We start from the raw sequence: 12,612 nt of genomic DNA on the forward strand, positions 1-12,612 counted from the left end.
GTTCTGTTCAAACCTATTTTACGTACAATCCATTCTAATCTTATATTGAACATGACAGCGGATAACGAATCTCCCTGTTTTATTCCTATTTTGGGTCTGGTAACATTTTGATATTATTTGGTTTATCTTTATCTTCGTTTTTATATGTTATAGTGTCATTTGGTAAGACATATTAGCTTTTTTGGAATGTTGAGATCATTCATATTACTGTATAAATAATTTTTATTGACAGATTTTTGGGAATTTATGAGAACTGAGTAAATTGGTAGATCAAATTCATACCCCATTCTTTGTGTTTGCCTCAGAGTGAAAATACGGTCTGTGACTTAACTTTAATATCTAAACCTACATTGGTAGTTTTCAAACAAGCTTTCTGCATATTCCCTAAAGATTCTTTCTATGGTTTTAGCTATTATTTCATATTATATATGTTTTAAAATATTCACAATTGATCAGAATGAAATTTTATCCAAATGGTTTTGTGATAACTAGTCATAGATATGTAGTGACCTCTTTAGATGTGGTTTCAAGTTATCAGAAATAAAGTCTATTTTACTATTTACTTAGATCTTCAGTTTTTGGAGCTTGAAGAGAAAATCTCAAACCGGAAGCCTGGAAGTTTTTATAACCGTAGTTTTTTATGCTGATTACAAATAAAAAATTATTAAATATTATGCGGGCAGAGTAAAACAGTGAGACCCTTATATAGTGAATTATTAAATTGATTAGGTAAGGGCAGTGATTTAAAGAAGATTAACTCAATGAGGGGAAGAATGTTAGGAATAATGTCGAACACATTTTTATTTATGGGAAGAACCAGAAGACGTATGGTGTTAAATTTGCGCAGAGACCTACAGACAGAAGGACTTTTAGCTGCTAAAAACTAGCGAATTACCAGCGAGTTGTGACACTGCATGTCATAATGATGAAGCTTATTTTTGAGGTATTCTTTTGTACCCACTGTTTTGGAAACAATCGGGTACCCCTTCGAAGCTTAGAATAATTTTTCTGATGTTATCACAATCTATGAAAACAATCACTATGACCTTGACGTTCGACTTTTATTTATTAAAATTTTGAGGCGAGGAGAGCCACTGGTTTTGACAATAGATAGATTTCTACATTTCATGAGTTATTTGTGACTTTTTTCAATTTAATATTAATAGGTTATTGGAAATACAATCAAAGCGGTTCTATTAGTAGATTCACAAGTCGGGATTGGTTCAAACTCTCACTTTAATGATTCAATACTTGAATATATGAAAAATGCTTGTTGATATAGATGCAGCATACGTCATTGTTGTTAAAAATTATTTTTCGATCACAATTTCGTACAATTATTTATATCTTATAAAGTTTCTACTAACAATGACTATAAACTTATTTAAATGTGCCCTGGTTGCATTTTCAGATATACGAATTACGAAGACTTGGAAATGTTGAAGAATATTGTCAGAATTCTCTCGAAGCAGATCACATCGAAAGTAGTACCCATAACGGCGAAGGGTAGATATTATCAAAGGAGGATGTCATTACTTCTATACATTGTTATAAACAAATTTGAAGAAACTTCATTGACGTATTCAACAGCCATCAATCAAATACTTTGTCAAATTTATGGAAGAGATTTAGTAATGAAAATATACAGTCTTAATTTATTTATATATTTAAATCAATTACAATCAGGTGAGCATTTCATTCTTCTTCTAGTTTTCTTGTGAATATTGTTGATCAAGTGGTTGAAGTTCAAAAGCTCACCACCAAAACCCTCCTTTTATCATTATTGAAAAGTTTGCACTTGCTGGGTTTCACAAATGATGGCTGATAATCCTAAAAGGCTGCATTGGTGGAGTTTTTTGACCATTACAATAATAATGGAGAATATTGTAACATTAGACACTCCTGAAACGAAATGACAACAACCGTAAAATTATGACAACTTTGCTTTGGAGGGTCTTTACAATACTAATGAGAAGATTATGACAGGTTATGAGACATACGACACTACTATGTCATCACAATAATGGATACAAACACATTTTAACTATAAAGTTATGACAACTATTTTTGGGGCCAAAAAGATGTGTTTAGTATGAATATCACCAACGGTTCCAGAAATTCCAACATTGTTAAAAGATGTGTTGCTTCGTACCCTGGGACATAATTAATAAAAATTCATATTGTGAAACTTTTTTGACTTTTCGAATTGTTTTGATCCACCGCAAGTGCTTGTATAACCTAATAACTCCTTTAGCAATTATAAAACATTTTAGTACAACTATCATATAATCACGATCTAACTCTAAGTGAATTCGTTTTTTTTTAAACTGAAGCAGTGAATTGAAGTGCTGCACTTTCAAACTGGTGTGGAGTTCAAAGAAACTATCATAATTTACTTACTTACCACTCATTGTCAGGAATATTTTCTGAAGAGGGGCCTATCGAAAGTTACAGAAACAAATAATGTACTTCTATCTCGAGCATGGGTGGTTTCTGAACATTGTTATCTTAGGGGATTGTTCAAATAATAGAGGAACTCGGAATGTATTGACCAGAGCACCTTTAATTGCTTTCCTGTTTCTACCTTATAGTCCGGATCTAATGCTAAGTGACCTTTGAGGTTTTTTTAAACTGAAATAGTGGATTAAGGTGCAGCACTTCCAAACTGATGTGGAGCTCAAAGAAATAATCCCAATTTATTTCCACTCATTGTCAGGACTAATTTCTGAAGAGGGGCCTATTGAAAGTTACAAAAACAAAAAAATCGGCACCTTTAAATGTTTCTCTTTTCTGAGCTATTTTTTGCGGTGTTGGTAATAATTCGAGGATCCAAAGGATCATATTATCACAAGAGACTTAGCAAATAAACGTTTAATTTTAAATCAATTGCTTTTATAATCCTTTAAATCTTAATTTATTTTGTGATGCAGGTTTTAAGCACGCACTGTACCAAACAGATGAATTGCAGATACCTAAAGAAATCATCGAACTGTGCGACAGCTTCGGCCGCCCAGCAGTGATCAAACTTTTAACCCAAAGTCATCAGTACGTGAAATATTTTTTAAAGGAAGAAATAAAACACCAGCATTATGTAAGAGACGAAGAAAAAGTCCTTTTATTTTTACTTCTTAATTATTATCCTTGCGTCATTCGGCGTTTGCATTTGAGTAATCAGGAAACGTTGAATATGTTCACGAGACTGTGCAACACCGATAACGAAGAATTAGTGAGCGCAGTGATTACATGCATGAGTACGCTTCTATTACATTTAGACTACAGGGTGTTGAAATATGAATCGTTGATGCAGGTTTTGATAGAAAGTGCTTCACCAGCTGCGAGTGATTACAGAAGACTGGCTGTTTGTGATTTTTTGTCTAAGAACTATATTTTATATTGCAACGAAGACAATATTCTGGACGGTAAGTTTGTTTCTTACATTATAAATCTTTTCAATATTAAAACAAGTAGCTATGTGCTTATGTTATTATTTTCTAATTTTACTCATATCCCCCCAACTAATAATCAAAGAGCTTTACATGAAAATTCTAGCGAATCAGGAAGAAATGCCTCATGAACCTACACATTTCCCTTGTCACTGGCTTTAATAATACCCCTGTTGAAAGTTAGATATTTTGATATATTACTAATATTATCATGCTTCCATGTTTTTGTCACGGGCTTTAATTATACGCTGCTGAAAGTTAGCTTGATGATTCAGAATGCTGTTCAGACAAAAAAAATTTAATATGTGATTATGGATTCACCGTTACAGACCTGAAAAAAAGGCTTTTATCTGACTGAATATACACATATATTTGGCTAAAAAACTTTTGTTTTAAATCTTACGCTTTATTTTTTACTTTTTAGTGCAAATTTGTGTAAAGATTTTTATATTGATATATTGATAGTTCTCAATTAGCTGAAATTGATGATACTGAATACTATTGAATCAATACAATTACACAAAGTATCTCATTATTTTGAATGAGTTTTTACCATTAACTTCTTCTAGTTTATGTTTCTGTATAGGTTAGTTCGGTAGAAGGGGGTACAAACCGATTAATATATCTATTAGACTTAAATTTCGAAAAAAATCTTTTATTTTATTTTCTAGGTGATGATCTCCAAATGATGTTGAGTATAGTAATGGTTTTATTAGAGGATGATGAGCTGATAGTCCGAAATGCAATGAGCGAATTTGCTACATGTCTAAAAGACAAATTGTCTCGTAGTAGTGGTGCTACCAAACAAACAAAGTAAGAATTAATGTTTATACAATAGAGTATGTAATTTGGAATCAATTTAATATTATTGTTGTTATATATTATTTTCTAAAGTATTTTTTATGAATAAATTAATATTTATTTCATTAGGTTGTACTCTAAAGGTCTATCTGGCCTTCAACTTTAGGATTTTCACTTTCCAACAACCATCGGTCTACCTCTTCTTTTCCCCCCTTTTCACATATCGTTTCACATATCTATCTTCTGTCAATTTATGTGTATGTCCCAATTAGCTCGCTCTGAGTGCTTTAATTATGCGGGTTATATTTGTTATATAATTCCAATAGCTTGTTCTTCCCTACAAATTTATTTGTATACCTGCAAAATTAACAAGCTACCAAATATTAACTAATAATAAATCAATTTTATATAAAATTGAATCATTTTCATAATCAACTCGTTCAGTTTGTTACCAATTGCTTATATTATGAACTTTTTTATGTTAATCTATACCAAACGGCCTTAGTGGGTGATATGATCTATAAAACATGATCCTATGATGATATCTTTTGACAGATCTGGTCAAAGATGGGCGGTAATACCAGAAAAGGCTAGAGAAGATCTACTAACGTTAAGTTCCTTAATACTTCCCAGAGAGAGGGCGATATGTTTTTTGTTTGGTTGGTCGTGTCGCTATTTCCCCGATCCTCTGGATAACGAGACATCTGAGGTACAGGTTAGATTAATTTAAGTAGATGAAATAGTAGATTTTTATTTAGAAGCGCCGATTTGGCTTCTTTTCTAGAGTATTGGACAAAATTCTCCGGAATAGAGGAATATCAATGTTTAACTAATTCATTTACAATCTACCAGATTAATAAATTTCTACCCTACTCTACTAGAGTGTAGTGGTAATGTGTGTCAGGATTTGTCTTTTATTTTCGCTCATTAATTTTAAAGTTGAAGCACCATAAACTGGGATATTCTAATTATGAAAAATGTATACGAAAAATGGACTAATAGTTACCTTTGCTTTGAGTTTTAAGGTTCAGTATCATAAAATCCAAACTCGTTTGGGATTTCCTGGAAAAATTGAACGAACTAGGCAAGAAAAATAAATGGATTCCGGGACACACCAAAGTGATGATAAGCTTGCTAAAGCGGGGCAAGAAAAGTTCTTTATGGGACCTGAATCCTTTTATGGTATCAGCTACAGAACAATAGAAAAAGCGTTGGTATAGAAGGATAGGAGTAAAACCAATTATTGGGACAACCTACAGGGACTGAGGCAGGCAAAGACTCTTCTGGGAAACTATAACCAAAGATATGCTGAATGTATCAACAATCCACGCATACTACCACGAGTTCTATCAGGGCACTATTGCTTCAATAGACATCTAAAGACGCTAGATTTAGCAGATAATGCGACTTTTAAATATCTTACTAGTTGTAATAGACTCAAAAATTAATAAAATCCATAGTACATTTATCATTAATCGTAATTCCATTTTTAATTTGTAATAATTAATGTTTTGTCTTTGATTTAGCTATTTGAAAGGGGAGAACTGAATACGTACGCAGAAAATAACCCATTCATGGAATACTGCATTGTAGTTATTAATAGACTCCTATGGAATCTCGAAGACGGACTCTCCTACGAAGACAAGTCAATATTCATAGAAGAACACACCCTACTGATAACTACGATTCTTCTAGATGCCCTTACAAAATATCCATCTCCGATGATGTTGTACAAAACCAAATTATCTGTGATATGTGCTTTAAAATCCGCCATTAAGTTTCTAGAACGGTTCGATGTAAATACAAATTTTTTAGATGAATTTAGGACGTACATGAACGATACCATATTTGAGTATTTAACTAAACACGTTGTACACAACGATTTGTTCAGTGTTAAATGGGTTTTGAAGAGAATTTATGACCCTGTTTTGAAAACTAATGTTTAAGTCTTCAAACAAACAAACCAGATATTGACCTTTAATGTGATTATTTCATTTTATGGGTCCAAAAAGTTTTTATTTATAACCATTTAATCAAAATTATTGGCAAAAACTCAGTTATTTCTGTTTGCTCTTGTATTCATATTTATTTTTGAAAATTAACTGATTAAAAAAATGTTTCACAAAAAAATTATGTATCAAAAACTGGTACATATATCCGCTTCTAATTCAATCATTAATATTGGTCAATCCTGGTCTACCGATTTTATTAAAAAGTTGTATAAATTTCACGTTTTAAATATGTTGTGCAAAATTGAGTGACTAAAACAATTATTTAAATACAAAGTTGATCATGAATGGAATAAAAATAATAATTTGAACGTTTGTTGGAACAGCGAAGCCTTATCTCTATTTTTATTTATACTTTTGACGTGGATTATATACTTTTTTAAGGAAATTTATATTTTATATTCACATTACAACCTCTCTAATCCGAACAGACTGGTGAAAAAACAAAAATTATATAATTTCTTGTTATTCGTGAAATAGAATATTAACAAAAAAATTAAGGTGTAAAAACAATCACTCACTAACACTCCCTTTTAGTTTGGCAAAGAAAATTATAAGCTTGTTAATTAAGAACATTCCTTTATATTATTTTAAACCTCACGTTGTCAAATGCTTTTATGTAGTACTTCTCACTCATTCTTCACTGGATTGACTATCATTGTCTTCAAGTTTTCTGTGGATTATAATATCATTGGTTCCAACACCCAAATGTCCGTTCTTTCATTATTTTGAATCTTTTAGTCAAACTTTATACCTGGATTGTAATTTCTACTACTTATTCGACTTTTTTGATATCAATAACAACTCATTATTTATCACCGGAATCCTTTAGTCGAACTTTCTACCTATATTGTAGTTTCTAGTACTTACTCGACTTCCACAACTATTTTACTTAATCTAGTTATTAGAATACCATCTTTATGGTATATTAACTTTTTAATATTTTCTGGAGTGCAAATCCTATTTTTGCAAGAATTTCCAAAAAAATTGCAACATATTGATTTATACTTTCTAGTAGTTGAGTAATGGGGTCTTTAGATTCAACCACATTTTGAACCAGAATTTTTGTGGTGAAATTCTTGTAATATTTGTTGTTACATTGGCTTTAAATATTTAGGAAAAAACAATAAAGAAAATTTGTCATAATCTCTGGTTAACTCTGATGTCTTAAATCATTGTCCAATATTAAAAGTACTTTTGGACGCAGATTATGTTATTTCAGTTTCCTCTCAAATTCACCATGGTAGCACAAAGGAAATATATCTGTTATGACCAAAGCTTTCTTTTTTCTAATATACAAAACTGACTAACAGCAACAATTCCAGTGGCATTGGAATAGGTTATGTTAACTTTAATGACTGGGACTAATTTTTCCCCAAGATGGGCCTATCTTCTACTTGGCAATACTTTCTATGAGTCCACTAGTGTTTTTCAATCTCTGGGTCGCGTCCCCCCTTAGTCGGGGAGTCGCCGACTGAAAGAAAAAGGCAAGGAACACAATTTTAGTGAGAAGAATGGACTTGTTTATTTTTCAAAAGTTTATCAAATCGTGATGTTATTTTTGAAATGTTAATAATCAAATCATTTTCTAATTGCAGTCTATTTCTCTTTTTAGTCTTAATGTTTACCATTGCAGAAAACGTCAGTTGACACAAGTATGAAGTGGCGAATGGCACTAATAATTTTAGAGCTCTCCTTGCTAGCTCTGAATATTCGTGTTTTATTTTCATCCAAAACACGTCGACATTTTGGGAATAAAATTTCATTTTAAGCATGCCATCAGCAGCTAAATCTAGAAGAGTTTCTTTGATATTTGTGGTGACATCAGCCAGATCTATTGACTTGTCCAAAAAAGGGTTTAAAATTCATCTACGCCCATTGTCAGCTTCAGAGTGCAAGTATTTCAAAAGTTTCTCTTGTAAGTTATGCAAGTTCTGTATCAGGCAAGGAATGTGAGCTCTTACTACAAGACTTTTGTTTTGATGCGTTATCTTCAATTATCTTCTGAACACATGGAAAAGACTCAAATATATTGTTTTGCAGAGAGGATGACCACAAACGAAGTTTTGCGTGAAATGCTTTGACTTTATCTTTAGCTGTTCAAATATTTTCTTCTAGACCTTGGAGGTGCTTGCTCAAATTATTATGATGGCTTAAAAGGTCTGCCAAAAATGCTAATTTCATGAGCCAAATAGTGTCACAAAGACGATTAGCATATTCAGATTTTGTATCTTAAGAACATTAATAATTCAGCTCTCAGTTATAGAACTCTTGTCAAAACCTTTTCCTTTGGATAACCACCTGGCCTCTGTGTGATAAAGGAGATTTTGATGAAGCAAGCCCATATCTTCACAAACGATTCTAAATAGCCGGGTTTGCAAGGCTTTACCTTTGATAGAATTCACAATTCTTATTACCTCTTGAGCACGTCATTTAAATCAGAAGGTACTACCTTAGCAGCTAGAGCCTGTCGATGAAGAAAACAGTGTGCAGGACATGTTTGGCATTATCGATTCTAATTTCGCGCAATCGCTACAAATAGCGATACATTTTTTCCAGTCAATATCGTAGTCGCAAGTGTTTTCTAAAAACATATTGTACAAACACTGGCCTGAAGTGCTTTACACAATAAGATTTCTTCCATGATACTCTCTGTCTGTTTCAAAGCACACGAATATTACACACTGAGCACAATCTGAAACATCTGTAGATTCGTCAAACTGCATAGCGAAAGGTTGCCTGTACTTTAATTTTTCGATTCTTGTTCTTGAATATTATTGGCCATATCATTTATTCTGCGTGAACTTGTATTATCAGAAAGTGGTATGTTTTTTAACTTGTTTGCCTCCTGCTTATTGACCATAATTTCAACCATATCAAGAGCTGCTGGTAAAATCACATTTTCGGCAATTGTATGTGGTTTCCCTGCTTTAGCAACTCGATACGCGAATTTGTAGCTAGCTAATAATGCTGACTCATTGACACTGGATGCCTGGAAATAAACAAAACAATATAAAAGTGAATAGTCAATAAAAATTAAGCACGCAGAACCTTTGCACACCAAAATTAAGTTTAATAAAAAGTTGTATGGCAACAATCATAAAACAGCAACAATTAGAAAAACTACAACAGCAACAATTAGGAAAACACTATTTTATTACCTGAATCATAGTATTTTGCTGACTAAGAGCTTTCGACTTTCGTTCAAAAAAATCCAACGGCTTATCAGCTTCTTTTTGATGCTTGGTTGTGAGATGCCCTATAAGCTTTGACGTTTTCATACTCTCACGTGATAAAACATCGCCGCAAATTACACATTGAGGTTTATGGTTTATGACTGTGAACCCGTATTTCAAATAACTGTCATCGTAATGACTATTTTTTTTTCGGGTTTGATTCACTACAACCGCTATTGACACTCGTACCAGCTGTTGAAGGTTGCGATCTCTTGAGAAACTTATCATTTTACATACGAGCGGAGCGAGCTAAAAAACAAAAGAATGGCGTCCATACTTACCTTGTACCTACTTTCAACTCTCGCGAATTGTAGAGTAGATCTGAATATAAATAGATAAATGTATCAAAGTAGAAAAAAATCATTAACGTAGTCTTTTAATTAAATTATATTATTTTTTTTGTCTTTCTATGACACAAGGGGGTCGCCAGAATTTTTCAACTTGTAAAGGGGTCGCGAAATTAAATAGATTGAAAAACACTGCACTAATATATATCTGAGAGTTTTTTTTTTTAAATGGCAACACAGCATCAATCTTATTAGAAAGTGATTCCCCATGTATACTTAACTAATGGACACCAAATTTCTTGAATGTATGAAGCTATCTAGTACTATCTTGGGAATTGTTTTTTCTGTAGAAAAGCTTTTTTCTCACAAAACTACTCCCATTCATTGTAGTATATATATATATATATATATATATATATATATATATATATATATATATATATATACATTCCCAACAAATGGTTAACTAATGGATACCAAATTTCTTGAATTTTTGTAGTCATCTAGTACTATCTTGGGAATATTTTTTTCTGTAGAAAAACTTTGCTTTTTCACACAAAAATAATCCCAATGGTTGTAGTGTATATATTTTTTACATTCCCCACATCCAGTTAACTAATGGATACCAAATTTCTTGAATTTTTGTAGTCATCTAGTACTACCTGGTTCGTTTTTATCTATAATTTTTCTGTAGAAAATCTTTGTTTTTTCATACAAAACTACTCCTTATCATTGTAGTATATATATTTTTTACATTCCTCTCATAGGGTTATCTAATGGATACCAAACTTTTTGAATTTTTGAACCCTTCAGTGCCAGCTCGGAAATCGTTTTTTTTTATATGTTTCTGTAGAAAACTTTGATTTATCACATAAAAATACAACCAGTGATTATAGTATATATATTTTTTACATTTCCCACATACGGTTAACTAATTGATATAAAATTTCTTGAAATTTTGAAGCCATCTACTATTAGCTTGGGAGTCGTTTTGTACTGTTATATTTCTATAGAAAAACTTCTCCTTCTCCCATTGATTGTAGACCATTTATTTTTTACATTATCTTCAGCTTGTTCTTGTAAAAACTATGTAAATACACCTGTTGTTACTGATCCATTATGCTAGACCTATTTCCAATACCATATACTGTTATAGGTTGGACAAAGTACCAAAAAAATGTGATAATAGACTTTAAAAAAAAGCGAACTCCATAAAAGAATACTGTTCTGTATAATCAAATTTGTTTGTAGGAGAAAAATCTGCAAACAAGTTTGGATTAAGAGGTTGCACTGTTCTGTTGAGCTGCTGAAACTCGTTTTCTTCTACTTTTTATTTTACCAGTATCTATTCAAGTTTTTTTATATTTCTCTTGATCAAAAATATCCACCAAATTATTTTTTTGATCACTTGATTTGGTTTTTTTAGTGGTCACTTCATCTGAATGTCTTATCTGATATTTTCAGTGGTTTGAATTCAGTTTATGATAAAGCTGATGTCTTTTTTCCGTTAATTCTTGTAATTTATTTAAAAACTCATTATTATTAAATTTGAGAGAGTAATTGCTGTAATAGGAATATCTTAAATTGAGTTCGACATTTCGAAATATCTAATGATAATTTATTTTATTTTTCCTATTTTCTTTTAGATATTTCTTACACTGTAGTTTTCAGTTATAATCAGATTTTATTCCTTTTTATTAAGGGTTTATTTTTATATATTTTATTGTATCATTTCCAGTTTTTTTTACCGTAACTTGCTACAATGCTCCTTCTTAAAAATCAGCTGGAGTACTATTCAGAACTTTTTTCACTTACAACATTTATTATCTTTATTCAACAAAATTAACTTCTTAATAAACTCACAGTTTGCTACTGGAGAGTATTTTAAATGTTTGTGGGACATAGTTTGTATATTTTTCTGTTTGGATATGTTTGATATTTTTTTAAAGATAAACTCTTCGATTTTAAAAATATTATTTATTGGATTAAATGAAAATCAAATATGAGATACAAAAAATTCAACTTTTTATCTACATATTCTGACTTGAATTATTGTAAAAACAGCGTCATGAAATTAAAAATGGACATTAAATTAAGTAAAAAAAGTGAAGTGTAAAATATTTGATTGTATGTCGACCAAACTTACTTTTAAGTATTATTAATTCAGTGTTTATTTCAATTTCAAACATTTAAAATTTAGTGATCGTTATTACTTTCGAGCCTTAAGTGTTATTGAAAGATTTTTATCATCGATTGTAATTTTGTTTTTATTAAGATAAATATACTATTTTAATACTATAATAAGTTTTTTTGTATTTATCATACATCACTTGATTTTATTAATTTCCTAAATTTTCTGTATCAAATTCGGTAAAAAATTGGTAATCTTTTGTGGTTGAAAAATAGAATTTTTGAGTTTAATTTTTTTTAAATATAATTTCGACCGAAATATTAATTTTTATCAAACAATTAATAATTATCTCATGTTATTTTAGTCAAAAATTGGATTTGATCACCTGGTTTTGATTCAAAATTCAATCTCAATAGACTTTTCTAAATCGAATTTGTTAAAGCTCGGCTTTCCTGAGTATTATTTCAAAATTGATTTTCTCCAAAAAACTTGGTTTAAACATTTCTTCTTTAAGTTTAATTTCACCAAAAATTGGTTTCTCTTGACTCCCTTAATCTTAATATCAGCTGTTATAGCCTTCGGTCAAATTAGTTTCTTCCTAGTATAGTTTAATGAAAACTTAATTTTTTCAGATTAATTTTGATCAAAAATTAGCTATTCTGATCGAATTTGGTCAAAAAATTCCTAGTTGAATTCAAGTAAGAA

At 30.9% G+C, this 12,612-nt stretch overlaps 1 protein-coding gene across 2 annotated transcripts in view; it reads left to right on the top strand.

Moving 5' to 3' along the window:
- Positions 1-12,080, top strand: part of LOC130899278 (thyroid adenoma-associated protein homolog) — a 32,945-nt gene extending 20,865 nt beyond the window's left edge. Inside the window, exons 17-21 of one of the 2 annotated variants that reach the window (XM_057809086.1) lie at positions 1,412-1,686; positions 2,931-3,419; positions 4,115-4,256; positions 4,800-4,959; positions 5,771-12,080. In XM_057809086.1, coding sequence (XP_057665069.1) covers positions 1,412-1,686; positions 2,931-3,419; positions 4,115-4,256; positions 4,800-4,959; positions 5,771-6,190 — 1,486 coding nt within the window. In that variant the 3' untranslated portion in view covers positions 6,191-12,080. The remainder of the gene's footprint in view (positions 1-1,411; positions 1,687-2,930; positions 3,420-4,114; positions 4,257-4,799; positions 4,960-5,770) is intronic. The other variant, XM_057809087.1, reaches the window with a different exon arrangement.
- The last annotated feature ends 532 nt before the right edge of the window (positions 12,081-12,612 follow it).

Source organism: Diorhabda carinulata, chromosome 11 (genome assembly GCF_026250575.1).
Source record: "Diorhabda carinulata isolate Delta chromosome 11, icDioCari1.1, whole genome shotgun sequence".
Lineage (NCBI taxonomy): Eukaryota > Metazoa > Arthropoda > Insecta > Coleoptera > Chrysomelidae > Diorhabda > Diorhabda carinulata.